This window comes from Sphaerodactylus townsendi, linkage group LG03 (genome assembly GCF_021028975.2).
Source record: "Sphaerodactylus townsendi isolate TG3544 linkage group LG03, MPM_Stown_v2.3, whole genome shotgun sequence".
Classification (NCBI taxonomy): Eukaryota; Metazoa; Chordata; class Lepidosauria; order Squamata; family Sphaerodactylidae; genus Sphaerodactylus; species Sphaerodactylus townsendi.
Window position 1 is genome coordinate 2,891,707 of NC_059427.1, and position 27,358 is coordinate 2,919,064.

General features: G+C 45.0%; 5 protein-coding genes across 5 annotated transcripts in view; 3 read left to right on the plus strand and 2 right to left on the minus strand.

The window, feature by feature from the left end:
• Positions 1-27,358, plus strand: part of TAP2 (transporter 2, ATP binding cassette subfamily B member) — a 1,062,867-nt gene that overhangs the window by 621,111 nt on the left and 414,398 nt on the right. The gene's annotated exons all lie outside the window — the stretch shown is intronic.
• Positions 1-27,358, minus strand: part of LOC125428531 (zinc finger protein 708-like) — a 1,111,878-nt gene that overhangs the window by 452,381 nt on the left and 632,139 nt on the right. The gene's annotated exons all lie outside the window — the stretch shown is intronic.
• Positions 1-27,358, plus strand: part of LOC125428560 (zinc finger protein 420-like) — a 469,229-nt gene that overhangs the window by 364,296 nt on the left and 77,575 nt on the right. The window lies entirely within an intron of this gene.
• Positions 1-27,358, minus strand: part of LOC125428696 (zinc finger protein 684-like) — a 98,742-nt gene that overhangs the window by 16,668 nt on the left and 54,716 nt on the right. The gene's annotated exons all lie outside the window — the stretch shown is intronic.
• On the plus strand, positions 1,252-26,333 carry LOC125429214 (zinc finger protein 420-like). The gene is given in 12 exon segments (XM_048490121.1): positions 1,252-1,332; positions 2,338-2,810; positions 2,960-3,008; positions 4,386-4,453; positions 4,703-4,829; positions 7,404-7,496; positions 8,789-9,824; positions 16,980-17,436; positions 17,604-17,652; positions 22,182-22,249; positions 22,494-22,620; positions 24,709-26,333. Coding segments are annotated over 11 exon segments (4,002 nt in total). The 5' UTR covers positions 1,252-1,332; positions 2,338-2,351; the 3' UTR covers positions 26,178-26,333.

The following is a 27,358-nucleotide window of genomic DNA, read 5'->3' on the forward strand; positions in this document are numbered from 1 at the left end:
AGCTACACCTGACCCAATAGTACTTTAGACACCAACAAGATTTTTGTAGTAGACCCACACATTGCAATGGCCAGCTCTCTCTCAAGCATTTTTTTTTTGGGGGGGGGGGGGACTTCTCCCACAACCCTAATCCAGCCAGAACCCAGAACAAACTTTCCTCTTGGGAGCGGGGATGCTGTGCATGGCTCAAGACAGCAAGCCTGGTCAGAGGCTTCTCTGCATCCTCCACGCCATTCTTAGGAAGGGACGATGGCCTTTCCCCACCGTGCGCGCGCGCGTACATATCAGCTGCCTCCCTCCCTCCCCCCTCTTGTGAAGCTCAGGATCCCTCCTTGGAGGCAAAAAGGAGAACCAGCTGGGATGGAGGAAAGGGGTCAAATCCCGCCTGCCCTTTGCTGCACTTTGCAGGGAGATCGGAGTGAGGCCGGACTGGGGAAACTGAGGCAGCCTCTGACCGAGCTAAGCCAGGAGCAGGTCCTCCTTTTCTGCCCGGTGCAGAGGGTCCATCTAAGGCAGGGGTCCCCAAACTACGGCCCGGGGGCCAAATGTGGCCCCCTGAAGGCATTTATCCGGCCCGCCAGGCATGGCGGCGATGGCTCCATTCATGTGCAGTGGGTGCTCGAGGGAGAGGAGGAACCGGCCCCAACGGCTGTTGATTGCAGTTGCATGATGGCACCCCCAAATCTCCATGCATTTTCTGACCCAGAGTTGGAAACCTTACACGTGGCAACGCCTGCTCCGCCCTTCCCTCTCGGCTACTCCATGTGTTGCTCTTAGGCTTTCTGTTCCGCCTCACTCCCATTGGCATCAGCCAGGCTGGCAAATCGCTCACTGGCTGCTAGGGAGGAAAGAGCCCAGGAAGATACCTGATCCTGGGTTAGATGGAATGCTTCATTGGGAAAGTTCTGCTTTTTTTTGTACAGGGGAAGGTATTCCACAGCCTCCCCAACAATATTTGGAGCCCACCCTGTACTTGACATACTTTGGTCACTGTTCTAAAAATAGACCATGACAGAAAGGCTGAAAGGTGAAATCAAACATTTTACAATCATTTGTGCCTAGGAATTTGTTCATAGTTTTTTTTAGTCCGGCCCTCCAACGGTCTGAGGGACAGTGAACTGGCCCCCCCTGTTTAAAAAGTTTGGGGACCCCTGATCTAAGGGTTAAAGGGAAGGAGCCTCCATTCCTAGAGTGGCATCAACACAGAGGATCACCTGGGTGTTCCCCGTCACTTCCGACTCCCTTGTGCCCGGGTGGGTTAGCACCCTTCATGCAGACAGACGCGGGAGGGGCGGAGGAAGCGGCGCCGCCGGGAGAGTTTTTAGGGACCAGGTAAGCGATTCAAAAAACGATGATTTCCTTTGCAAAGCAGCCCCCCTGCTTGGGGGGGGGAGGGGAACAGTCCGGCGGCTGCATTTGGGGTGTTGCAAAAAGCCCTGCAGGGTCCACCCTCCGCGGTTCAGCAGCCGGAATATTCCCTGGACGTCACGGACCGGGGAGGGCTCCGGGTTGCAGCAGAGCCTCCCCCCCCCCGCTTGCTCCCTGGCAGTAGAGCTGCAGCTGCTGTTGCTGCTCCTCCTCTTCCCCAGAGGCTGAGCTGGGCTCTCCCGGGGGTCTCTGCTGCACCTTCTGCCCTTCTTGGCTCCTTCTGCCCATGCTGCCTCCAAACTTCATAGCAGAATCGCCCCTCTCTTGGTTGCGATCCTTCCCATCAGCCTGGTTTTGGGGTGGGTCTGATGTGCTTCCAAAAGTCCTGCAGATTTGTACCTTGCTGTTCCGGAAGATATTTGGAGGGTTCCCTTCTCCACTCTGCTGTAGCTCACTGAAAACATAATTCTATCTTTTCCCTCCTGCCAGCAAATCTTCTTTTCTGCAACGTAGCATATTTCAGTTGCCTTTTCTAATCTAAAGAAACTGATTTTTTTTAGACTTGGGCCTTTCCTTTTGCAACCTGGGATAATCCAAAACTTGCTTCAAAAGTCAGCAAGATCTCCCAAATCACAGGTTCCTCAAATTAGCTACAACATTCTGAAAAATTTCTTCTTGCTGTACTTTCAAGTATGACAAAATATTGATGAAGTAGAGAATTTTTGTGCTGCTTCTCCAGAGAACCAGACTGAGATAACTTTTAAAAAAAAAGAGGGAGTAAAAGGTACTAATTGAGATCCAGCCTAAAAAACCCCAACCAGACTAAAAGGACCCTATCAAGACAGTTTTCAATGTTCAACTTCTGAATTAAAAGATACCCTTCCAAAGTGTCATCTTTACTTTATGCCAAGTAAAAATGGATTAAGGTGGACTAAGCAACTTTTTCCTGCTTCCTATTCCCAACTTCAGGACAGGCTTGTAAAATGTTGGTCCAGTGGTCCCTGTTTGGAGCAGAGAGGAGGATTATGGGAGTGCTGGACTCAGTTGGTTCAGAAGCAAGCAAAGGTCATGATGATGCCTCTGAGGCTGGGAGCAGGAATGAGCTGTGGGAAGGAAGAGTGCAGGAGAGCCCAGAAGACAACGATGTCCTTCCTCCAGATGTGCAGTGCCAGCAATTCAGGCAGTTCTGTTATCAGGAAGCTGAGGGCCCCCGAGAAGTTTGCAGCCGACTCCACCATCTTTGCCACCAGTGGCTGAAGCCAGAAAGACACAGCAAGAGGGAGATACTGGACCTGGTGATTCTGGAGCAGTTCCTGGCTGTCCTGCCCCTGGAGATGGGGAACTGGGTCAGGGAATGCAGGCCAGAGTCCAGTTCCCAGGCGGTGGCCCTGGCAGAAGGCTTCCTCTTGAGCCGGACAGAGAACAAGAATCAGGATTGGCAGGTGAGGGGGATTTATCTAGGTAGCACATAATATGAACTAGATTATCCTGAGAATCTTCACAAGTTGCCCAACTTGGTTTGAACTCCCTCATCCATCATTTTTCTTTTCTCATTAATCTCCTCTTTCTGGGATTCACATTTTTGTTTCAGTTGCAGGAGTGGATCACGCAGGAGCATTACCATGGAGCAGCTTTTTCAAGTAAGCTCAAAAAGGGGTGTCATTCCTACTGGAACTGGGTTCAGTCTCTGCTCTTCCACGTGAAGCCTGCTGGTTGACCTTGGGCTAGTGACATCACAGTTCTCACAGAACTCTCTGTCCATGCAGAGGCAAGCAATGGCAAACTACCTCCGGACATCTCTTGCCTTGAAAACCTATGGAGTCACCATAAATCAACTGTGACTTAGCTGGACTTCCACCACCACCACCATTTTCATTTATAGTCTGCCTTTCTAACTGGACCTTGAGGAAAAATATGTGTATGATAAAAAAGAAACTTCAGACAGTCAGGAAGTAGATTATATGAGAAAGTCAGACAACCAGCCGATTACAAGATTAGTAATAGCATTACATAGTATAAGAATATTTGAATTTAACAAGAATTTCTTGTAAGTCACTAGAATGCAGTTGGGCTGGGCTTGTAGAATAAGGGAAAATCCAGAAGAAGCCATGCAAATACAATAAAGATAATATGTCAGTGGCATCTCGTACCACGTCATCCAGCTAGCATGTCAAGACAGTAGCCGTTGGTATTTCACCAATTGCCTGGGTGCCTTTTTCCATATTTTTACTTATTCTAGATTTCTATCCCATCCTACCCCAACGAAGCTGGGCTCAGGGTGGAAAAAATAAAAGTTTAACACAACGTAGTAATAAGAATACAATAAAATTCCAATCCAGCAATCATGCCCACCCTAATTTAATTAAAAGATTACAATGTAAACAAACTAATATACAAACAATCAACAATTAGCATCACATGACTTCCCAGTGGTTAAGGATGAGAAAAGATATCCCGATGGTGAATTGTCTCTTAAAACACTATTTTAAAAAACCATGCTTGTAGTTTGAACATTTTCTGCTAATCTACTATAAAAGGGAAGGAAGGGAGAAAACAGGAGAGTGAAGGAAAAAGGAGGGAAGAGGGGAAGGTCAGGGGGAGGCCAGACTTGATGGTAGGCCTGCTGAGACATCTCTGTTTTCAGAGCTTTACAGTACTATGCTAAATCCCACCAGGCCTTATTCTGGTCCTGCCAAAATGCCATCAGATTCTGGGATTTGGTAGCTACTTTTCTGCCATTGTTTTACAGATGTCTGACCTTTGCACTTCAGAGTTCTCTCTTCTTAATTCTGTTAATCATGCACCACTGAACAAACAGACCACACTTTTGTATGCAATAAGCATATAGAAATTGGATTTGGCAAAAGTACAGAAGCAAAAAATACTCTGAAATCAGGATGCAAGGACACTTGCGATCATGAGCCAAGAGAGGAAGAATCTTATTTTCCCCATGGAATTGAATTGCAAAAGTACTCGAAAGCATAGAAAACCTTCCATTTACCTTCTCACCCTTCCAGGTGGTGCCCTACATTCTTCGCCATCTCTTTGGGGCAGAGAGAAAGCAGATTCTGTGCCGCCTGATCGGGTGAGTGTGGAATTCTGGCTCTTGCCCTTGGGTGCCTCTCCCCACCTCCCTTGGCCAGGATTGATCTCTGTCCATCTCTTTCCCTCAGCTGCTGTCTATACTGCTTGCTAGATAGAAAATGAAAATGTCTCATGGAAGTTTAGATCCTAAACAATTAAAGTTTACTATATTCCTTTTGGATTGACCTTAGCAGGGGAATTTTTCTTCCATCATCTCTGAAGAAAGAAGAATATTTGTTTCTCTTTTCAGGGTCTGGTGACCTTTGAGGAGGTGTCTGTTCATTTTACTGAGGAGGAGTGGGCTCTGCTGGATCCGGACCAAAGAAGGCTTCACAAGGAAGTCATGAAGGACAATAGTCAGAATGTGGCCTCTCTGGGTAAGGCTCTCCTTTTCCTTGATTCACAGATGTTCAAAGCAGAAGTCCTTCCATCTAAGAAGGTATCCACCCCTGACCTGGATGGCCCAGGATAGCTGCTAGAAGCAAAGCAGGGTTAGTTCAGGTTGGTACTTGGGTGTGAGAACACCAAGGAATTCTGCAGGGGAAGGCAATGGCTAACCACCGCTTCCCATCTCTGATCTTGAAAACCTTACTGGGTCACCATACTTTGTGAATACAGATCCTGGTAGGGCTCTTCCGAAGGAGATTTTCAGTAAGGGAATATAGAAGGTCCAAAAGCAGGCAAGGAAGGGGGTTCGGCATATTCACTGGACTCTGTAGGTAAAAGTGTGTAAGCTAAAATATTGGCTTGTAACCAAACAGGAACATAGCAGAGGAGAAAGTGCCACCACTAATTTCCCTTTGGGGATTCAGTGTTCTTCAGTAGAACCAAAATATTGATTGCAGGGAAAATCATTGAAAAGCAGGGAAGGAGGAGAATTGTCCTCCAAAACAGTTTATGGGATGTCACTGTGTCCTCATCTTCGGCCTTTCAGAGATACTTTGAAAATGAGCATTTAAAAGAATGACAATAATAATATTTGTATAAGGCCTTTAATATGCATTTTACAAAGTTCACAAAGACATTTTCTTGCCCTGAGGACATTACAGCCTCCCTTGGAATTGAGGAGGACCAGTGTGAGACAGAGGGGGGAGAACAGGGGTCCTTCTAGGGTCTTCATTCGGTTTACACCAGTGTAGGCTTAGGTGTGCCTCACAAATTCAGGCTGCTAATATCACAGACCAGGAAAGGGATTTGGGCGTCTTAGTTGATAGTTCCATGGGAATGTCAACTCAGTGCATGGCAGCTGTGAAAAAGGCAAACTCTGTGCTGGGGATCATTAGGAAAGGAGTTGGATAATCAAACCGCGATTGTCAGCTGCCCTTATATAAAGTGGTGCGCACCGCACTTGAGTACTGGTGTTCAGTTCGGTCACGCCACATCTCAAAAAAAAGGATATTGGAAGAGATAGGAAAGTGCAGAGAAGGGCAACGAGGATGATTGAAGGATTGAGCACTCTTATGAGGAGAGGGCTTGCAGCTTGGGGACTCTTTTATTTGAGAGAGATTTTGAGGGGATTTTAGAGATGATTCAATTTATAGATTGAAGTCTATAAAATTATGTATAGAGGCTGTTGACAGAGAGAAATTTTCTCACAATACTAGAAACCAGGGGCATTCATTGAAAATGCTGGGGGGAAGAATTAGGACTAATAAAAGGAAACACTTCTTCACGCAACGTGTGATTGGTGTTTGGAATATGCTGCCACAGCAGGTGGTGATGGCCACTAACCTGGATAGCTTTAAAAGGGGCTTGGACAGATTTATGGAGGAGAAGTCGGGACCCATGGCTACCAATCTTGATCTGCCTTGATCTCAGATTGCAAATGCCTTAGCAGACCAGGTGCTCAAGAGCAGCAGCAGCAGAAGGCCATTGCTTTCACATCCTGCATGTGAGCTCCCAAAGGCACCTGGTGGGCCACTGCGAGTAGCAGAGTGCTGGACTAGATGGACTCTGGTCTGATCCAGCAGGCTAGTTCTTATGTTCTTAAATTCAGCTGAATTCCGACCTGCTGGGCTTCTTTTGAATTCAGTTGGGCAGGTACTGCTTCCCTGTTCTGAGCTGGAAGAGAAGGGAAGATAATGCATGCTGTTCTGAGCTCTTTCCATGTTGAGTAGTATTAAAATGTCTTAATTCCAGAATTCAGATCTGGAAAGCTGAAAAATGATGTCCAGATTGTAGGAGGAGTTTTGGGGATCTATCAACGCTTTTTGGGGATCTATCACCACTTAGGAGCAGCAGTGGCGCAGTGGTTAAGAGCAGGTGCACTCAAATCTGGAGAACTGGGTTTGATTCCCCGCTTTGCCACTGGAGCTGTGGAGTCTTATCTGGGGAACTAGATTAGCCTGTGCACTCCAACACATGCCAGCTGGGTGATCTTGGGCTAGGCATAGCTCTACAGAGCTCTCTCAGCCCCACCCACCTCACAGGGTGTTTGTTGTGTGGAGGGGGGAGGAAAAGGAGATTGTAAGCCCCTTTGAATCTTCTACAGGAGAGAAAGGGGGGTATAAATTCAAACTCTTCTTCTTCTTCCTATCTTGGAGGGTTTGTGGAGTTTCTCAAAGGGAGAAGAGCCTTTAGACAATGGCTTTTTGTTGGTTCTGCTTTAGATGATGTCATATTGGTTTGTCAGATCCTTCTTGCCTTGGCAGAGGACCACAATACTGTAACCTAGTGGCTCTGTCTAGAATAGGGCTTTTCTTCCCTGTACTGAATTTCCCTGCTCGCTTCTGTTCCACTTTGGGGCATTCTCAGTATCAGTAGCTTGGTTCCTTCTGAATCCAAGCAGAATCCCCCTCCTCTCCCTCTGTGTTCAGGAGTTCTAAAAATCTGGTTCCTTCTTTTTTGCCATTATTAATAGCTTGGTTCAGATAGTCTGTTTTAAAAATCTGAATTTTTCTTAGAGTTGGGAATGTCTGGAAATAAACAGTCTGTTTCTTCCCTTCAAAAAGAACTTCTGGTTCCCAAACCTGAATCCATAATCCCACTGGAAGAAGCAAGAGATCCGCTTGACCAAGACGCAGAAGAAAGAAAAAGATCAGCAGGTATCTGCTTACTTGTATGGTGGAAGTGGGTTGGACTTCTCTTAGGCTAAATTGTAGCAGCTGGAGGGATTTCTCAAAAAGCAACGGCCCGAAAATGCCCAGGAAAGCATTTTCAAATGTGAAAGAGAACTTAAAACAGGGAACAAAATGCTAACTTCTTCGTACCTCAGATTAGTGTGAATACTTACACTGTTTTCAATTTTAATAATTATTGATTTATTAATATATTTTCTTTTTTAGTTTATTAGATTTACTATGTTTCTTCTCCCCTTGGAGGCTCAGGGCAGTTCACAACATCCATGTACATGCAAATAAACAAAAATAATAAACATTTAATTAAAATATTTATTTGTAAAATTGATTAATATATTTGAAGTTGTATAATTAATATATTTGTACTATAATTAATATATTTGTACTAAAAATACTTACCGGATATACTCATGTATAAGTTGACTGTTTCAGCACATTTTTTATGCTGAAAAAGCCTCCCTCCACTTATATATTCATAGGGAATCTTATATCTCAAGCACACACGGCATTATCTGCTGTATGTGCCATTAGGGGGAGCTAAAGAGCTCAGGTTTTCCACATAAGGAAGAAAAGGCTCCATTTTCTCAGAACTGTTAAGAACTATTTCAGGTATGAGAATGTTTGTATTAATTGTTGAGAAGGGGATATTGTGTTTATATTGATTGACTATTAGTTTGTATTTTGGTTTCCTGTTATAAAACGTTATAATGGGTGCTGCCTGTAGCTGGAGCCAGTCAACTTCACACAGTTCAGTTAAGAGGCTTGGAGTCTGTATACAGCTAGAGAGAACTGTAAAGGGCTGAGACCCTGCTAGTCTGTTTTGCATACCAGGCCAGAACTATGTTGATTATTGTTTCTGTATTGGTTTGCCATATTTCATTGTTATCCTGTACACTATTGTTTATGAAACAGAAAACAGATTTAACATTTCTTTTGTTGTAAGTCTGGTTCACATAGAAGAAGAGATTGGCCAGATGCCCCTCCAGTCCAGCCTCCCATTTCACACAGCAGCCAACTAGAGTCCCTAGTAGGTTCACAAGAAGAGTACGCAGTTCCAAATCACCCCTGTTCAGAGACAGCTGCCTCTGAACATGGAGGTTCCGCAGAGCTACTTTTCCTCTGATGGAACTTCCCTCCATGGAATCATCAACAGTTGATTAATGCATTTGTCTCCCCTTCAAATTATTCCAATTCTGTCATAATGAAGAGCAGTTAATGGTCATCCTTACTCGATTCTGCTTTTTTTTTCTCTATTCCAGAGGATAATAGTCTACAGTACAAGTCTCAGAGAGAACCACAACATCTCCTATATGATGAAGAAGAGCAGAAAAGAAACACAGGAATAAAACAGAAAAGGAGGGATGAATGTTGTGCTTCTCAAGGTGCTGAATTCCAGATATTTGATATACAAGGAAAAGTGAACACAGTGGAGAAACCTGATAAATGTTTTGACTATGGAAGGATCTTTGGTTGGAACAGAGATGTTCCTGGACATCACCCCTACTCAGGGGAGACACATAAACACCTGGTACGTGGAAAGAGTTTTACCAAGACTTGTACGCTTGCTGCTCATCAACATCTTGCTGTCCACCCACAAATCTGCACTGCGGAGAAACCATATAAATTCTTGGAGTGTGGAAACAGTTTTGTTCACAGTTCAGATCTTACCAAACATCAACAAATTGATACTGGGGAGAACCCATTTAAATGTCTAGAATGTGGAATGAGCTTTTCTCAGAATGGCCACCTAGCTACTCATCATCGAATACACAGTGGGGAGAAACAATATAAGTACTTGGAGTGTGGAAAAAGTTTTGCCCAGAGTTACATCCTAGCTGCTCATCACCAAATTCACACTGGGGAGAAACCGTATAAATGCTTGGAGTGTGGAAAAAGCTTTGCTCAGAGTTCACCTCTTATTAAACATCAACAAATCCACACTGGGGAGAAACCCTATACATGCTTGGAGTGTGGAAAAAGCTTTACACAGAATTCACATCTTACTAAGCATCAACGAATCCACACTGGGGAGAAACCATATACATGCATGGAATGTGGAAAAAGCTTTGCTGGTGGTTCAGATCTTACTAGACATCAACGAATCCATACTGGGGAGAAACCATATAAATGCTTGGATTGTGGAAAGAGCTTTACCCGCAGTTCAGCGCTTACTAAACATCAGCGAACCCACAGTGGGGAGAAGCCCTATAAATGCTTGGAATGTGGGAAAAGATTTGTCTGCAATACATACCTTACTGTCCATCAGTTTATTCACACAGGGAATAAGCTATATTAATGCTTAGGGTGTGGAATAAGCTTTGCTCAGATTTCTCAGCTTAGTAAATACCAGCAAATCCCTACTGGGAGAAACTTCATAAATACCTGAAATGTGGAAAGAACTTGACTTGAATAGCATATCTTAACCTGCACCAAAAAATTCACACAGGAGAAATCATACAAAGTGGAAAAGTCCGGGATTGTTTAGTCTAGAAGAAAAACCTGAGGCGGGACTGGGGGGGCGGGGACATGATATACGTTTATCAAACAATGCACAGGGTGGGGTTGCCAAAGAGACCTCTTTCTCCCTCTCCCAAGATAGTAGAACTGGAAGGGATATGGTTCAACCCATTTTGTATCATAACTAAGGCTATTTTCTACCCTTTCTACTCTGTGTTACTTTCTAGAAGGATGCCATCAACATTATCTTTACTGGGAGGTGCTAATTCCCCTCATTTCTGGCACTCTAGCTCCCACTATCATGCTGAAACTGGTGGTCAGTTTTGAAACATCTGTAGATCTGAATGCTTGTATGGACGTATGATGTGGCCTCATTTGAAATACCTTGTGCAGTTCTGGTCACCGTATCTCAAAAAGGACATGGCAGAGCTAGAAAAAGTATAGAAGAGGGCAACCAAGATTATGAGTCAGAGCTCCTTCCCTTTGAAAAGAGGCAGAAAATTCTGAGACTTTTTAGTTTAGAAGAGACACCCGGGGGTGGGTGAGCGATTTAGGTTTATCAATCCATAAAATCATAGTGTTGGAAGAGACCACAAGGGCCATCCAGTCCAACCCCCTGTCATGCAGGAATGCACAAATCAATCATGACAGATGGCCACCCAGCCTCTCTTTAAAAAAACCTCCAAGAGACTCTACTACCCTCCAAGGTAATGTATTCCATTGTCCTTTACTGTCAGGAAATTCTTCCTAATGTTTAGGTGGAACTTCTTTTCTCATAGTTTGAATTCACTTCTCCATGTCCTAGAGTCTGGAGAAGCAGAAAAGAAGCTTGGTTCCTCTTCAATGTAACATTCCTTCAGCTATTTAAACATGGCTATCATGTCACCCCTTAACCTTCCCTTTTCCAGACTAAACATATCCAACTCCCTAAGTCTGTCCTCATAGAACATGGATTCCAGACCTCTTACCATTTTGATTGCCCTCCTTTGGACACTTTCCAGCTTGTCCATATCCTTCCAGAATTGTGGTGTCCGGAACTGGATACAGTTTTTCAGACAAGGTCTCATGCCCAGGCTGGAGAGACTTGTCCAAGAGACTTTTTTCCTCCATCTCCCAAGATAGTAGATCTGGACACACAGGTGTCAAACTCGCGACCCTCCAGATGTTGTGGACTATAGTTCCCATCATCCCCTGCCAGCATCATGCTGGAGGGTACCCAATGAAGCTGATGGGCAGAAGATTCGGGATGAACAAAATGAGGTACTTTTTTTCCACAACAAGTGTTTAAAGTGTGGAATTCACTCCCAGAGGATGTAATGGATGGCTTTCAATGGGGATTAGAAAGATTAATGGAGGAGAGATCTATGAGTGGCTACTAGCTATGGTGACCGAAGGTAACTTCCCAGAGAAGCAGTCCACCTTTGAGTTCCAGTGCCAGGAAGCAATATCAGGGGGAGGCCTTGGTTTCCGTATCCTGTTGCGGACCCTCCAAATGTGCTGGTCCGCCTCTGTGTGAGACAAGATGCTGGACTGGATTGACTCATCTGATCCAGCTGGGCTCTTCTTGGGTTCTTGTGTAATCTCTCCCATTGTTCTGAAAGCTTCAGCAATCCTTTTACTTCCACATGTGCTCTTCTCCAGGTGTCTGTTAGTCACCTGAAGTCATGCTCTGAATTCCCCCCTTTGTTAAGTAATTGTTTTGTGGGTTTATTTAGAGAATGTTTCTGCTGCCGCCTTATTCCTGGTTAAAGCAGGATAGTCTGTAAATGATTGGATGCAAGGGGGTGGAGCTTGTGTTCATCTGCATGAAATGAAGATTGTTTCCTCCTCCCATCCATTATGTCCTTCAGTCTGCCACTACAGTAGTTTGGGGCACAGGTGGGATTTCTGTATGCATGAGAGGGTGGGTGTTCCAGGCTCTCACTTCCTTTTCTCTGCGTATGCACGAACTAGTGACAGGCACTCAAGTGAAGCCCAGAAAGACCAATAAGTCCAGAGGTCTGAGTATTCAGAAGCAGTCTGAACGTCTCCTTAATCCTCTCCACCAAAGAAAATGTAATAAAAATACTGTATCAATGGCACTCATCTCCCTATTTGTCAAGGTGCTAATAGGGATTGTTGAGTATGCCAATTTTATACAATGCCAATTTTATACAGATTTGGTGGGTGTGTAAGAGAATAGTTTTGGAATATGATTACAGGTTTTTCTTTTTAAAAATCAGTTTCTTTGAATTTTGTACTTAATTCAGAAAATGGAATGTTTCACTGTCTAGAGTGATAATTGACTTTTGAGCATGAATACTTGATGTTTTGTAATAGTTCTCACAATTGTATCTTAGAATTTTGTATCAGTTTCATGTCTATATTTTAATAAACACTCATTAATTTTTTTTAAAGAGAGACAGGATTTTTTTTTCACTGTTATATAGTTGCAGAATTCAGAGTATCAGTACATAGGGAAAGAATATTGCAACCTGAGTGTAAGGTTGCCTGACATAGACATTAAAAAAGAGTCCAGTAGTAGTAGCACTAACCTTTAATGAAGTTCTATGCAAGGTATGTAACCATAATTCTCCGTAGTCAGATCTAAAGAAACTTAGAAAACATAGGATGTGATATGCCCTGCAGAAACCCCTCCTTTCACCCAAGCAGGTGGACGAAAGCAGAGTCGCATCACTGAATTGTTTATCATGGCAATACCAGCTGGTTCACACAGGAAACCATCATTATCTCAAACTTCGTGATGCAATCCATGTATGTTCAAGCTTGGTTGCCAACGATCTGCCTTTTTCAGCAAGCTGCAGTGGAACACAGGGTTTATGCCATGTAAATTCTTTGGTAGGGCCAACTCCACAGCAACAGCATTGACAACCCGCACCACTTTAAACCGTCCAATGTATTTGTGCTCCAACTTTCTGCTCCCCTGCATACATCTCAAATTGTGAGTAGATAGATAAGCAGTCCCCCACTGCATAGGTGACTCGCAGTCTCTTCTGATCAACTTGTTTTTTTTATAGTCCTTCTTAGCCCACTGCAAAGAGGCTTGGATCAGCCCCCAGGAGTCACACAGGGTTGCTATCCATGTTTGCAAGTCTATGGGGGCGGTGGCTTCTTTCCCACTGGTGGAAATGGCATCCTCTCTTGTCCATACACCACCTGAAAGGGGCTCTTGCCCGAGCTGTGATGCAACTGGACTATCTGCCTCAAGGGTTAGCTGCTGGCTTTGCAGGCTTCTCTTTCTGAGCATCTTCTCACCACTCCCAGTACCATATTTCCTGGGGGTGGGACTAGGGTTAGTCTTGATTTATGAGGGGTTCACAGATGGGCAGGTCATCCTATCTCAAAGCAGGGGGTTGGTCTTGGTGGCATTTTCATTCCTCCCCAGTTGACCTCACAGGATGACCTTGGGCCAGTCACGCTCTCTTAGTCTGAGCTGACAGGACTGTTGTGTGGACAAGATAGAAGAAAAGAGGAGGATGTATACTCTTATAGGTGCCCAGTTGGAGAGAAAGGGAGGTAGAAATTCACTCTTTTGGTTTCTGCATACAGCACAGTGTGAGATCTTGGCAGCATCTTGTTGGGATGTGTTTGGACCACCCCTTGTTCTCTCGTCCACTGTAAATCTAGAATTAACTCAGGGTGTGTTTCCTCAGTTGCTAAAGAGGACTGTTATCTGGCCACTATTTTGAAAACTAGCCCCAAAGAAGAAGGATTTGGTGAATTATTGTTTGTTCTCCAGTTTGCCTGCTTGGGGAAAGTTGGCAGAGGGAGCAGTTGCAGAAACCTGCCAGGTTTTCATGGTGATTCTTCTGCTCTAGAGCCTCAGTTTGGTTTTAGGACAGGCTCTAGCTGGCTATCTCAGAGTATCATCAGACTTGGATGCTGTAGACCAGTGGTTCCCAACATTTTTTTACAACCAAACGGTGGTGTTGGGAGCAACTGCTGAAGACCATGCCATCTTGATGGAGCAGAATGGGTTTATATTGCTAGGAATGTATAAGTTTTAAGTATTGTTGGGCAAGCGTTAAGTAAGATAGAATTAAGATAAGCTGTGGATTGTAAATTTAGAAAATAAAGCCATAAGTTAATAGGTTACAAACTAAGATAAAAGGATAGTATTATTTAAGAGAAGAAAAGTTGTACCACGAAGGTGCCACCTTGCAAATGGGTAACTTGGGCAGCTGCCCTTTCATGCCCATTCTCTCTGGTGGCCCCTGGACCGCCCTGCCCAAGCTGAGTCCTGCGTGCCCATTGGCTGGAAGTGCATCTTTCGCATTTCAACCAAAACTCCCACCCCAAAGTCCAACCCCTCCCCCCGCGCAGAAGCCCCTACCATTCCCCCGCCTACGTCTCCCCCCTCTACGCCGACCCCTGCACAAGTGCCCCCCCATTCCCCTCCAGCCACCAGTGAATTGTGGGGGCAGCGGGGGACCCAGGAGACCCTCCCTCCGCCTTCTTAGAGCTCTTTATGGCTTCCTAAGTTGCCTTTTACTGCTGGCCTATATATAATACAGGGATGCTTTTGCTCCTAAAGGCTCCATCTGATCTGCCTTCCCCTCCTGGGACTCTTGGGGGGACCAGAAGGAGCCCCTGCTGGGATGGAGAAGGGGGTCGAATCCGGTCTCCCCATTGCAGGGAATTCGGAGTGGGTCTCGCTGGGGAAACTGGTGCAGCCTCTGGAACAGGGGTCTGCAACCTGTGGCTCTCCAGATGTCCATGGACTACAATTCCCACCAGCCCCTGCCAGCATGGTGCTGGCAGGGGCTGATGGGAATTGTAGTCCATGGACATCTGGAGAGCCACAGGTTGCAGACCCCTGCTCTGGAAAGAGGGAGGTCCTTTTTGCCTCCTGCAGAGAGAGTTCCCTCTAAGGGTTAAAGGGAAGGAGTCCCCATCCCTAGAGGAGCGCAGACAGAGAGAGCCACATGACGGTGAGCCACTTCCGGCTCTACTGCCCCAGCTGCCTGGTGGTTGGCTGGCGTCGTTGAGTGACAGGAGGGAGCCCTCCGCCGCTGAATTTTCTTTAGCAAATGAAGAAATAGGTAAGCAATTAAAAGAAGGGCCGCTTTGCAAAATCTCCCCCTGCTTTTGAGAGCAGAATAGCCGCGGGGGCCGGGGGGGGGGGGGATTGACTGCATTTGGTGTGTTGCTAAAAGCCCTGCAGGATCTAGACCCGTAATGAACCTAGTTTCCTGAACCTTATTATTCGGGGGAGGATGCAAAGCCCCCCCCCCCTCCCCAACTTGCTCCTGGGCAGCTGCTCTTCCCGGGAATTTCTGCACATTTTGCTGTTTTTTCTTTGCACTCAGCTGCTGTCTGCAAACTCCCAGCAAAATCGCCCCTCTTTATTGTAATCCTTCGCGTCCTCCTGGCTTCCTTATGGGGCTGGCACGGCCCCCAAATGCCTGCAAACCTTTTTCTTCCTGTTCTGGAAGAGCAACCTTGGATTTTTGGAGGGTTCCCCTGTTTGTGGTTTCCCAAAGATGCGATTCTGTCTTTTCACTCGAGCCAGCAAATCTCCTTGTCTGAGGGTTGGTATACTTGGGAGGCCTTTGCTACTGCAAAATCCTTCATTGCTGGAAATCTGCCTCTACACTTGGGGTCACGGAGTCAGCCACTGTGTTCTTGAAAGTCAGCCTTGGGTTTCTCTGATCAGCCACAAACTCTGAAAGATCTTTGCTCTCTTTTGCTTTCTTCTGGGACAATAGTATTTATGTATTTATTTCTTGAATTTTTATGCTGTCTCTTGGGGGAACCTTCCTGAGATGTTGTAAAAAAGCAAAATATAATTTTAAAAACCCTACAAGATTACCAGTTTCAGCTTTCGAAGTGGTGGCTCCATATTGAAAAAAAAATCTTCTCCTTGGGCTTCTCATGGGAGTCTCTTCATATGCTTACCGCCACGGAAATTTACCATCAACTAAAGATCAGACTGTACGACCAGGAATACCAATCTCTCCTGAGTGCTGCACAAAGCTCCTGTTCCCCTCTATACTTTGGGATCACACCCCCGAAATCTAGCCCTGCTGTATACTTAGAACAGCTTGTTAATTATAAGTGCAGATGGGTCATGACAAGAGCAAGATGCAACTCGTTCCCCTCTGTCTATCTTCAAGGTCGTTTCCTTAGCATCCCACAAAGTGAGCGTTGCTGTCGGTACTGTCCCAATGATATAGACTCAATCCCTCATATCCTGCTTTACTGTTCGAGGTATAAGGATATTAGAACCGATCTGGGAGCTTTACTACCTCTAGAATTTATGTTTCTCTCAGACAAACAAAAAATGTCTAAGCTATTGAACAGCCCTAATGTAGAAATTTCTGAAGCAGTTGCTACATTTTTAATACATGTTCTACATGATATGTAACAATGATCCTGTTTTTGTATTTGGAATGTATGGTACTCTGGTTTATGCCTAATAAAGGTTTTTGGATTGGATTGGAATTAAAAATCCAGCACAACTACCGACCTCTCCGGAGCAGAAGAACATGGATTGTGAAGCAGTTTAAAACGAATAACACTTTCCAGACTATAAAGGCTGACTCCTTAATCAAAGAGCTTCCTTCAAAATCCTCATTTTCCCCCCCTGGCATACAATCCTCTTTAAACATGTCCTATTTAGAGTTCTTGTCAACTGCTCATAGACGGCAAGTATAACTTTCTTCAAATTCAGTAACGATGTTTATTCACGCCTCCACATGTTATGCCAATAAAGGTTTATTGTATTGTATTGTATTGTAGAGTTCTTGTCTGTATATTTCGTGATAAGATTTGAAATAATTTAGTGGGGTTTGGCTCTGCCAGGCTCAGAATGACCCTTCCTCTTCTCTGACCCCTCCAAAGCTTTGTTGATTTGGTAAATTAGCTCCCCAGCGGCTCTTTGAATCTTCTCTAGTGGTGTGTGGCAGCATTGGGCCATCCAAGACCCCTTTGACTCTAAGGGGCTTTATCCTTCTTCCTCCCTCTTTCCAGCCTTACAAGATCTTTGTAAAGTCTCACCCACCTGACCCAGTGGAGGCTCTTTAGAAACGGAAGGAGGAGGATGGGAGAGCTGGACTTTACTGGCCCAGAAGCATGGAAAGGCCCTGATGCCACTGATGCTGGGAGCAGAAAGGAACTGTGGGAAGGAAGACTGCAGAATTGTCCAGGAGACAACCTCCCTCCAGATGTGCAGTGCCAGCAATTCAGGCAGTTCTGCTACGAAGAAGCTGAGGGCCCCCGAGAGGTTTGCAGCCGACTCCACCATCTTTGTCAACAGTGGCTGAAGCTAGAAAGGCACAGCAAGAAGGAAATGTTGGACCTGGTGATCCTGGAGCAGTTCCTGGCCATCCTGCCCCCAGAGATGGGGAACTGGGTCAGGGAATGCAGACCAAAGACCAGTTCCCAGGCAGTGGCCCTGGCAGAAGGCTTCCTCTTGAGCCAGGCAGAAGACAAGAATTGGGACCAGCAGGTGAGAGGGATTCATCTAGGTAGTGGGAGGTGGGGCACAGGACAAGATCCAGTATATTGTCTAAATTGACATGGATTACCCCAACTTTCTAGAACTCACCTTAGCATGTGTTCCTCTTCCTTTTCTCATCAGCTTCCCCTTTTATGGGATCCCCACTTCTGTTTCAGGTGCAAGAAAGGATCATACGGGATTGTTCCCATGGAGCAGCATTACCAGGTAAGAATGAAAGGGGTGTTGTTCCCTTGGGATGTCTTCCTTGAGTGTAGGTGGACTGGTTTTATCCCCACTTCTCCCAATCCTGTGCGGGAAAGATGCTCCACTGCAGCTTTTCCTTTAGAAATTCTGTTTGGGGAAGTCCAACCTAGAATCAGTTTAATTTCACTGCAAGATAATTGGGAAAATACACTAAGAAACTGAGGACAAAACTAATTCCAAACTCAAATTATGAGAAGTGATGTCAGAAATATCAAATATATTTTGTAAGTCGAAACCTTTAAAGAGTTCTTATTCCAAATTAACCGAATCACAGTTTTCCAATACTTGTAAGTCAAGAGTTTTTTTGCTGTTTAATTTGCAACAGGGCAAGGGACATGCAGAGTTGGCAAACCTCAAAAGGATGGTGGTGAAAGGTGGCTCTGAAAATTATATTCTGTCTAACTTTCATTGAGTGCCAGGGCGTGAAAGGTTTTGTTCAAAAATGGTCTTAGATCAATCCGTGAATATCCATAAATACCCATGTTTGGCAATGTAAAAAAACAACTAGAAACTATTAAAAGTACGCTTAATGTAAGGACTCCCATTTTCACCTACATAGAGCATGAACAGTAAACATTAATACCATTTGCTCTTTAACCATGTACTTTCGATTCCAATTGAATAACCGCTACTGATAATTAAAATACTTTTCTCTGTTAAGTCTCATAATAACAATCCACTAATCTTCAAAACCCTCCTCATCCATTTACTTTCTATTTTACCCAAGTAATCCATCAACAGTTTCCAATTATTTAAATATTTTACTGAACTCCTTTCTTTAAGCAATGAAGCAATGAATTTGGCCATCTCCACCAACTCCAAAACCTTCACCCGCCATTCAGCCGCAAGGGTACTTTATGCGCAAAAACGGAAATCTTAAGCATGGTAAATACCCATGTTTGGCATTATGACATCACAGTTCTCATTCTCTATGAATATTATATTCTGTGGCTGTTATTTTCTACAAGTGAGAACTCACAAGGACTTCCAGGGGTAGCTACAGAGATCAGTTCCCCTTTAAGACTGCCAGCTCCAAGTTGGGAAATTTGGGGATGTAGCCTTGGAAGGGTGAGGGCTCGGGAGGCATAATGCCATAGAGCTACCCTCCAAAGCAGCCGTCTTCTCCCAGGGGAAGTGATCCCATCTGGACAGCACTAGTAATTCTAGGTGATCTGCAGGCCTCCTCTGGAGGTTGGCAGCCCAGTTTCCCTGGAGGAAAAAGCTGCTTTAGAGGGTGGGGTTGGTGGCATTATGCCCCACTGAGATCTGTCCCCTCCTCAAACCCCAACCCCCCTCAGATTCTACTCCCCAAATCCTAACCTACAGATGGTAACTCTATTTCCTTCCACATCACAGCCAGCTTACCTTTACCTGCCCCTCTGACTTAAGTTTCCCCACAGCAGCTTCTACCCAGGAAAACTGTGACCCACTCATATGGTGTTGACATGAACTGTGCCTGGTGATTGGGGGCATTCCTGGCTTATTGCCTTTGCAACAAATTATGTTGCTAGAGATGGTATCTGGGTGACAGAGGGGTACTTTCACTTCAGGATAATTGTTGCAGGATTGGTAACCAGCTGCCATATGTAATGGACCTTTCTCTCTCTCTTGATGTTTATGACTTAGCACAATTGTAGATAACTAGGCTGACCCTGACAAGTTGCTCCCATGGGTAAACAGGTTGTCTCTGTTGCCCTGCGGGGGTGGATGAGCCAGGTGGCTGTGTCTCTCTTTATTGCTGACCTTGGGGTGCCTGAGTTCCAAAATAACTCTCTTCTCACTTCCTTTGGGAAAATGGGAGGGGGGACATTTTGGGAAGAAATGGACTAGAGAAAAAGCCAGGTTGGGCAGAACCTGCTTTCTCAAGCTGGGTGCTTTGCTGCCTTTCAATAAACCCCACTGATCAAGGATCCAGAGTCTGTTTATTGACTAAAAGGTCCGAGATGTAACAGTTGATAAGGAACCCTCAAGGAATTAAGGGACGGCACCTCACTTTCCCCTGCATTCCGCTCCCCACACTATTTCCTCTTTGCCTTCCCTGGCAGTATCCTTTCCCCTTTCCCCACTTCATTCTCCCCTTCTCAGGCATTCATCATGCTGCCTTTTATCTCCATTCCATCTTCAGCAACCTTTATTATTTATTTTCCTTCATGCACACCCCACCTTTCTCCAGAGTGGGAACCAAAGCGGCTCATGTTATTCTTCTCTCCTCCTTTGTATCTGTAACTGGCCTGAAATCACCTAGTGAGCTTCCATAGGAAGAGGGATTTGAATTCCCAGATAGGGTTGCCAGCTACCAGGTGGTGTCTGGAGATCTCCTGCCATTACACCTGATGTCCAGACTACAGAAATCCCATTTATTCTACTTCTCCTGGGTGAAGTGGTTGCTTTGGAAAATGGGCTGCAGGGCATGTTACCCTACCATGGTCCCTCCCCTCCTCAGGCTCCCCTCTCAAATCTCCAGGTATTTCCAAACCTGAAAATGGCAACTCTACCCCCCCAGACCCTGCCACAGAGCTCTGATTCCTACACCACACTGGCTTCTGTAAGGTGGCTGTGGATGAAGAGCAGCAAGCAGCCAGGCCTACTTGAGTCATGGAAATTGGGTGGTGTCAAGTCACCCAGAGGTTGCTGGCAGGCATAAGGGTGCCAACATCCTGGTGGGACCTGGAGATCTCCCAGAGCCAACACTGATCTCTCCCTAGGGTTGCTAGGGGCTCCCAGGTCACTGGCAGGGGATGTGGCATGTGGGGGGGGGGGGAGCAGCCAGTCATGATCATGTAACACCAATTTTGAAAGAACTGCTCTGGCTGCCGTTCGAGTTCCGGATCATTTTCAAAGTATTAGGATTCACCTTTAAGCCCTTGAGCAGTATTGGACCGACATATCTTCGGGACTGCATCTCCCCCTATTGCCCTCAAAGGCCCCTCTGCTCATCGGAGGGGAACCTTTTGCTGACCCCTGGCCCGAGAGATATCTGGCTGGCTTCAGCAAGAGACAGGGCTTTCTCGGCCCTGGCTCTGGCCTGGTGGAACAAGCTGCCAAGGGAATGTCAGAGCCCTGCAAGAACTTTCGCAGTTATTCCACCAGGCCTTCTCCACCTAGCCAGCCACATTGTGCAGAATACAGCCATCTGCTTTCGGTCTCCGGGGGAGTGGGAGGGCTATCAGGATGATCTGGAAGGGATTTCAATTCTGCCATCTGTTCTCTTCTACCACTTAGTATTGTACAGTTATTGATGGGCGTGTATAGTACTGTTATTTTAATTTTTGTGTGATTCTTTGCTTTAAAGCACAGGTGACATACTGCAGCCCTCGCAGCATGTTATGGACTCGCAGCCCTCCAGATGTTGTGGACTACAGTTCCCATCATCCTCTGCCAGCATGATGCTGGCAGAGGGTGATGGGAACTGTAGTCCATAATATCTGGAGGGCTACGAGTTTGACACCTGTGCTTTAAATGTTTTTAAATGAATTGTTAATCTGTTGTGACCTGCCCTGAGCACGTTGGGATAGGGCAGGATATAAATTTGCATATAAATACAATTTTAAAAACTTCCAGGCTGGGAAACTCCTGGGGATTTGGGGGAGGAGCCCAAGGAGGACTTGGGCTCCAATGCCATAGAGTCCACCTTCCCAAGCATCCATTTTCTCCAAGGAAAATAACCTCTGTAGTCTCGAGCTGTAATTCCGGGGATCCCCAGGTCCCACCTGAGGGCTGGCATCCCTGCCTACTCCTGGAGAAAATTACTGCTTTGAAGGGTGAACTCTATGTCATTATATACAGCTGAGACCTCTCCCCTCGCCAACCCCTGCCTCCTCAGACTCCACCCCAAACTCTGCAGACATCTCCCAGCCAGAAGCTGGCAATCCTAGTCAGGCCTGGTCCAGGGTTCACTCCCTCAAAGGCCAAAATGGGCCCAGAGCGCCCCTGCCCCTCCCCTCTGCCTTTTACTCCCCAAAACCTTTTTTTAAAATAAATTTTTATTGTATCATTTGAATATTACATTTTATATTAATGCTTTTCTTCGTTCGTTTTCAAACAATACATTTTCCCCTTTTTCCCCCCTCCCCCCTATATTTTCCATAGTTTTATCAAACAAACAGCAGTAAGTTCATTCTTTGTAATCTTTTCTCCCATTTCTCCTCATTGACTCCAGCTTCTTTCATCCAGTCCGCGTATATGGTCCATATCTTCAAGATTTCGCTCTGTTTATCTTGCCACAGTTTATTCTTTGTTATTATTTCGAAAATGTCCAGTGTCACTTGTTCCCAGATGTATTCCAACCATTTCTGGATTGTTTACTCCCAAAAATTGACGCCTGAAATGCTGTGGTTACCTTTCAAGGGCTACTGAGGTTATCCATTGGTTAAAGCTATAGACTTTCGTTTTATTATTTTTGGGGATTATAACCCTCCCCCTCAAGGAACTGCAATGCAAAGTATTCAAAAAGTATAGAATTTATTCCATTTATCTTCTCATCCTTCCAGGTGGTGCTGTACATTCTTTGTCATCTCTTTTAGGCAGAGAGAAAGCCAATTCTGTGCAGCCTGATCAGGTGAGTCTGGAACTCTGGATCTAGCCCCTGGATGCTTCTCCATACCTCCCTGGGCCAGGGAGAATTCCCCTCCATGTCTTCCCCTCTGCTTCTATCTGTGCTTCTTACTGGATAGAAAATGAAAATATCTGGTGAAGATTTCCGTCCCGGACATCTTATTTTGGTCTTTGAATTGCCCTTAGAAGGGGGGAAATCCTACTTTATCTGTGAAGACAGAGGAGTATTTGTTTGTTTCTCTTTTCAGGGTCTGGTGACTTTTGAGGAGGTGTCTGTTCATTTTACTGAGGAGGAGTGGGCTCTGCTGGATCCGGACCAAAGAAGGCTTCACAGGGAAATCATGGAGGATATTTGTCAGAATGTGGCCTTTCTGGGTAAGGGTCTCTTGTCCCTGGATTCACAGATGGTGAAGGTAGAAGTCCTTCCTTCTAAGAAGGACCCCCATCTCTGACCTGTATGGTCCAGGCTAATCTCAGTTCTCAGAAATTAAACGTGGGTCCATGTTGTTACTTCGATAGGTGATCACCAAGGAAGTCCAGGGTCGCAGTGCAGAGGCAGGAAATGACAAACCACCTTTGTCTATTTCTGGGCTTAAAAACCCTACTGGGGTTCCATAAGTTGGCTCTTACTTGACGGTACTTTTCGCAACCATTAGTGTGGACCACGGTGGGGCTCTTCCAATGGAGGTTCTCAATAGGAGAATGTAGATGGTCCAATGGCAGGGAAGGAAAGGAGTTCTGCATACTTTGTAGACTCCATTAAGCAAAACTATTGCCTTGTAAACACAAGAGGAACACAGCAGAGGAGGAAGGCCCACCCACCCATTTCTCATTGAAGATTGAGCAAACTCATTGTTCTTCAAGAAGAATGTAAACTTGAGCACTGATGAAATTTCATTTAATGGAGCTCCAGTAATTATCCAGCTGGGGTGAACAGGGGTCCTTTCAGAGCAAACAGGGAAACATACATTTGAACGAGTAACAACAATAATTATTATATTTGTATATGCCCTCAATATGTATTTTACAAAATTCACAAAGACTTTTGCTTGCCCTAGGGACATTTAGACCTTCCATATGAATTGAAGAAGTGTGGGGGTGGAGCAGACAGAGGGGATGAATTAGGGTCCTTCTGCTGTGTTCATTCTATGTATATCAGAGAACCCTTAGGAATGGCTCACAGGTTCAGTGAAATGAGGCTCGGAGCCCTGAAGAACAATCCAAGCAAAACAGGATTCTGGCGGCTGAAATTTGGCTGTATGTCATGATGATTTCTTGTATGTCATGATGATTTCTTGGCAGCCTGGCTTCTTTTGAATTGGGCAGGTGCTGTTTTGTATGCTGGAGAGAAAGGGAAGAAAATATATGATGATTTGAGCTCTTTTCAGATTGATATTTCATATCCTCCATACTTAAGACAAATGTATAAGTTTTTTAAAATGTAAATAGGACTTTTTGAAGATCTATCACCAACTGTCTGTATCCTAGAAGGATTGTGGAGTCTCTTCAAAGGGAGAGGAACCCTTATAGACAGTAGTCCTCCATTAGAGCCACAGTAGTTTAGGATGTTAGATGCTGGTTTTTTATACCTAAGCTTGGTGGGAAATGTTTATGCAATACTCAGCTTTAATACACATTTACTTATTTATATATGGCCTCCCCACAGACCTGTTCAAGTTGGCTCAAAAATCAAATGATTAGCATAAAATCCTAAATTCTGCCGAAATCATCAATGTATAAAAGCCAGGGGCATAAAAACACCATAGAACAGTCACTGAATTACCTCAAAAATTTCTCCTGAGCACAGTCTTCAGTCTTCAGCTAAACTGATAACCCCTAAGTTAAAGTCTGGTTCCTTGGTCTGACAAGCGTGAGCTCCAGTTGAGCTTCAAAGGGAGGGTCATTCCCCATAGGAGAGGACATCACTAAAAATGCCCAGGGTCTAGGCACCACTTGCATCAGCTCTGAGGGAGGGCCAGAGAACACAGGGTTTACAAGGTTGAATTTACCTGGGGGAGGAAAGTAGGATGGGTTTTCTGAATTTGGAGCTCAGATTGGGTCTCCATAGTTAAGGAGTATAGCTGTGCTACAAATTCACTGTCCAATGAATGCAGTCAGTTCTGTGTTCATACAGGAAAAGATTAGCCAGAGGTCCCCCTAATCCAGCCTCCTGCTTTACACAGTGGTCAACTAGAATCACTGGAATGTTTATAAGCTCAGGAGCAGATCCAAAACATCCCTGATCAGAGAGTGACTGCCGCTAAACATGGAGGTTTCACTGGGCTACCTTGTCTCTGATGGAACTACTCTCCAAGGAAGAATTAACGACTGATTTAAATACAGGGCAGGATTTCTCTCCCATTGAACTGATTCCTGTTCTCTTGTTATTATGAGAAGGTAATGGCCTTCTTTATGTGACTGTTTTGTCTTGAGGGTCTTACCTCGCTTTTCTGTTCATTCCAGCAACTGATGGTCCCCAGAATGAATCCAAGGGAGAAACACAACACCTATTAGATGAAAAACAGCAGAAAGGAAGCACGGCTATAAACCAGAAGAGGGTGGATGAGCACTCCAGTTCTCAGCATGCTGAATCTCAGAAGCTTGATATACATCAAAGAATTAACACAGTATGGAAATCTGATCACTCCTCACAGAGTAGAATCGGCTTAGGTCAGAAGAGAGACTATCCTGGCCATCAACAACTCCCCGGCGAGGAGACTAATAAATGCCTGGAGTATGGAAAGAGCTTTGCTGAGAATTCCCTTCTTTCTGCTCATCAACAGAGTCACACTGGGGAGAAACCATATAAATGCTTGGAGTGTGGAAAGAGCTTTGCTCGGAGGGGCAGTCTAGTTGTTCATCAAAGAATGCATACTGGGGAAAAACCATATAAATGCTTGGATTGTGGGAAGGGCTTTGCTCATAGTTGCAGCCTGGCTGATCATCGACGAATCCACACTGGGGAGAAACCATATAAATGCCTAGAATGCGGAAAGAGCTTTGCTCGGAATGACAAATTGGCTGCTCATCGGCGAATCCACACTGGGGAGAAACCATATAAATGCTTGGAGTGCGGAAAGGGCTTTGCTCATAGATGCAGCCTGGCTGATCATCAAAGAATCCACACTGGGGAGAAACCATATAAATGCTTGGAGTGTGGAAAGAGCTTTTCTCGGGGAGACAGCCTGGCGACTCATAAATGGATCCACGCTGGGGAGAAACCATATAAATGCTTGCAATGCGGAAAGAGTTTTGCTGAGAATAAGAAGCTTACTATCCATCAAAGTGTTCATACTGGGGAAAAACCACATAAATGCTTGGTGTGTGGAAAGAGTTTTGCTCAGAGTGGCAGACTAGTTGCTCATCAGCGGATCCACACTGGGGAGAAACCATATAAATGCTTGGATTGTGGAAGGAGCTTTGCTCACAGTGGCAGCCTGGCTGCTCATCGATGGATCCACACTGGGGAAAAACCATACAAATGCTTGCAGTGTGGAAAGAGTTTTGTTGAGAATAAGTGGCTTACTATTCATCAACATGTCCACAATGGGGAGAAACCATATAAATGCTTGGAGTGTGGAAGGAGCTTTGCTCAGAGGGCACACCTTGCTGCCCATCAACGTAGCCACCCTGGGGAAAAACAATATAAATGCCTGTAGTATGGAAAGAGCTTTGCTTAGAGTGCACACCTGACTGCCCATCAATGTGGCCACACTGGGGAGAAACCATATAAATGCTTGGAGTTTGGAAAGCGATTTGCTGAAAAGCAGAAGCTTAAGGCACACCAAAGAATTCATACCGGGGAGAAACCACAAAAATGCCAAGCCATGATTTGTGTCAGAGAATTCACACAAGGGAGAAACCATGCAAACCTCTTCACTGTTGCAAGATCTTCAGCCTCAAGCCCAATCTTTGTAAGCATTATCATCTAGAGGTGGCTGTTGTTAAATCTGGCTCATATTAGATTTTTAATTTATTTTTATTTTATTGTATTCATACTCCACCCAATTCCTGACCAAGGTCAGCCCCAGGGCGGCTTACAAAATACAACAATAAAATCACAAATAAAATGCTACAATAAATAGAAATCTGGTATTCATGTATACTGTTTAAAACCTATACCAATGATCACCTATTAAAATCCCCCAAGCCTAATAATACTTTCTTTCCATTTTCTGTTGCTAATTTACCAGGAAAGAAAAGGGAAATAGAGTGGGCGGCAGATGCTACAAATATGGTGCAAGTGGCAATAATCTAGCACAGGGGTCTGCAACTTGCGGCTCTCCAGATGTTCATGGACTACAAATCCCATCAGCCCCTGCCAGCAATGGCACCAGTTGTAAATATGGGTAAAGGAGGCTGGGTGCTACAGATGACACACTCTACTCATTCAAATGCCTCAGCGAAAAGCCCTTCGGAACTGAGTAAGGTCCCACAGGACCCTGGTGTCAACTGACAGAGAGTTCCACCAGGCTGGAGCCAGAGCTGGAAAAATCCTGGCTCTGGTTGAGGTCAACCAATTTTCTTTGGGCCAGGGACCACCAGCAGATTTACATAGGATCATGAAGCATCCTCCACTGGGCCCAGGACAGAACCCTGTGGCACTCCACTGCTCACTTTTCTCCAGGATGAAAATGAGCCATTGGTGAGCAATTTTTTGTGTTCGGCCAGTCAACCAATTACAAATCCATCTAACAGTTGCACTGTCTGGCCACATCTTTCCAGCTTACTTGCAAGAATATCATGGGTACCCTCTTTTCCTAGTTGGTCTAATTATCTGAAATAGATTATACCTCTCAATTATTGCATTCCAATCATGAGATTCATCCCACCAGGTTTCAGTGATGCCTATTTTATCATATTTGCTTTGTCATGTTAAGAGTTTGAGTTGGTCTTCTTTATTTCCCATGCTCTATGCATTAGTCTAGAGACATCTGACCATGATTCATTCCCCCAGCTGGTTATTTAACATATTTTTCCCTCCCACTGTTGGGTTCTTGAATTATTTGCTCATTCTCTCTGTAACCTTTGGACTAATATCTTTAGCACTTGCTGAACTCCTGTCCGCTTGAATACTGTCTCCCTCCCCCACTTCATTCAGTTTAAAGCCCTC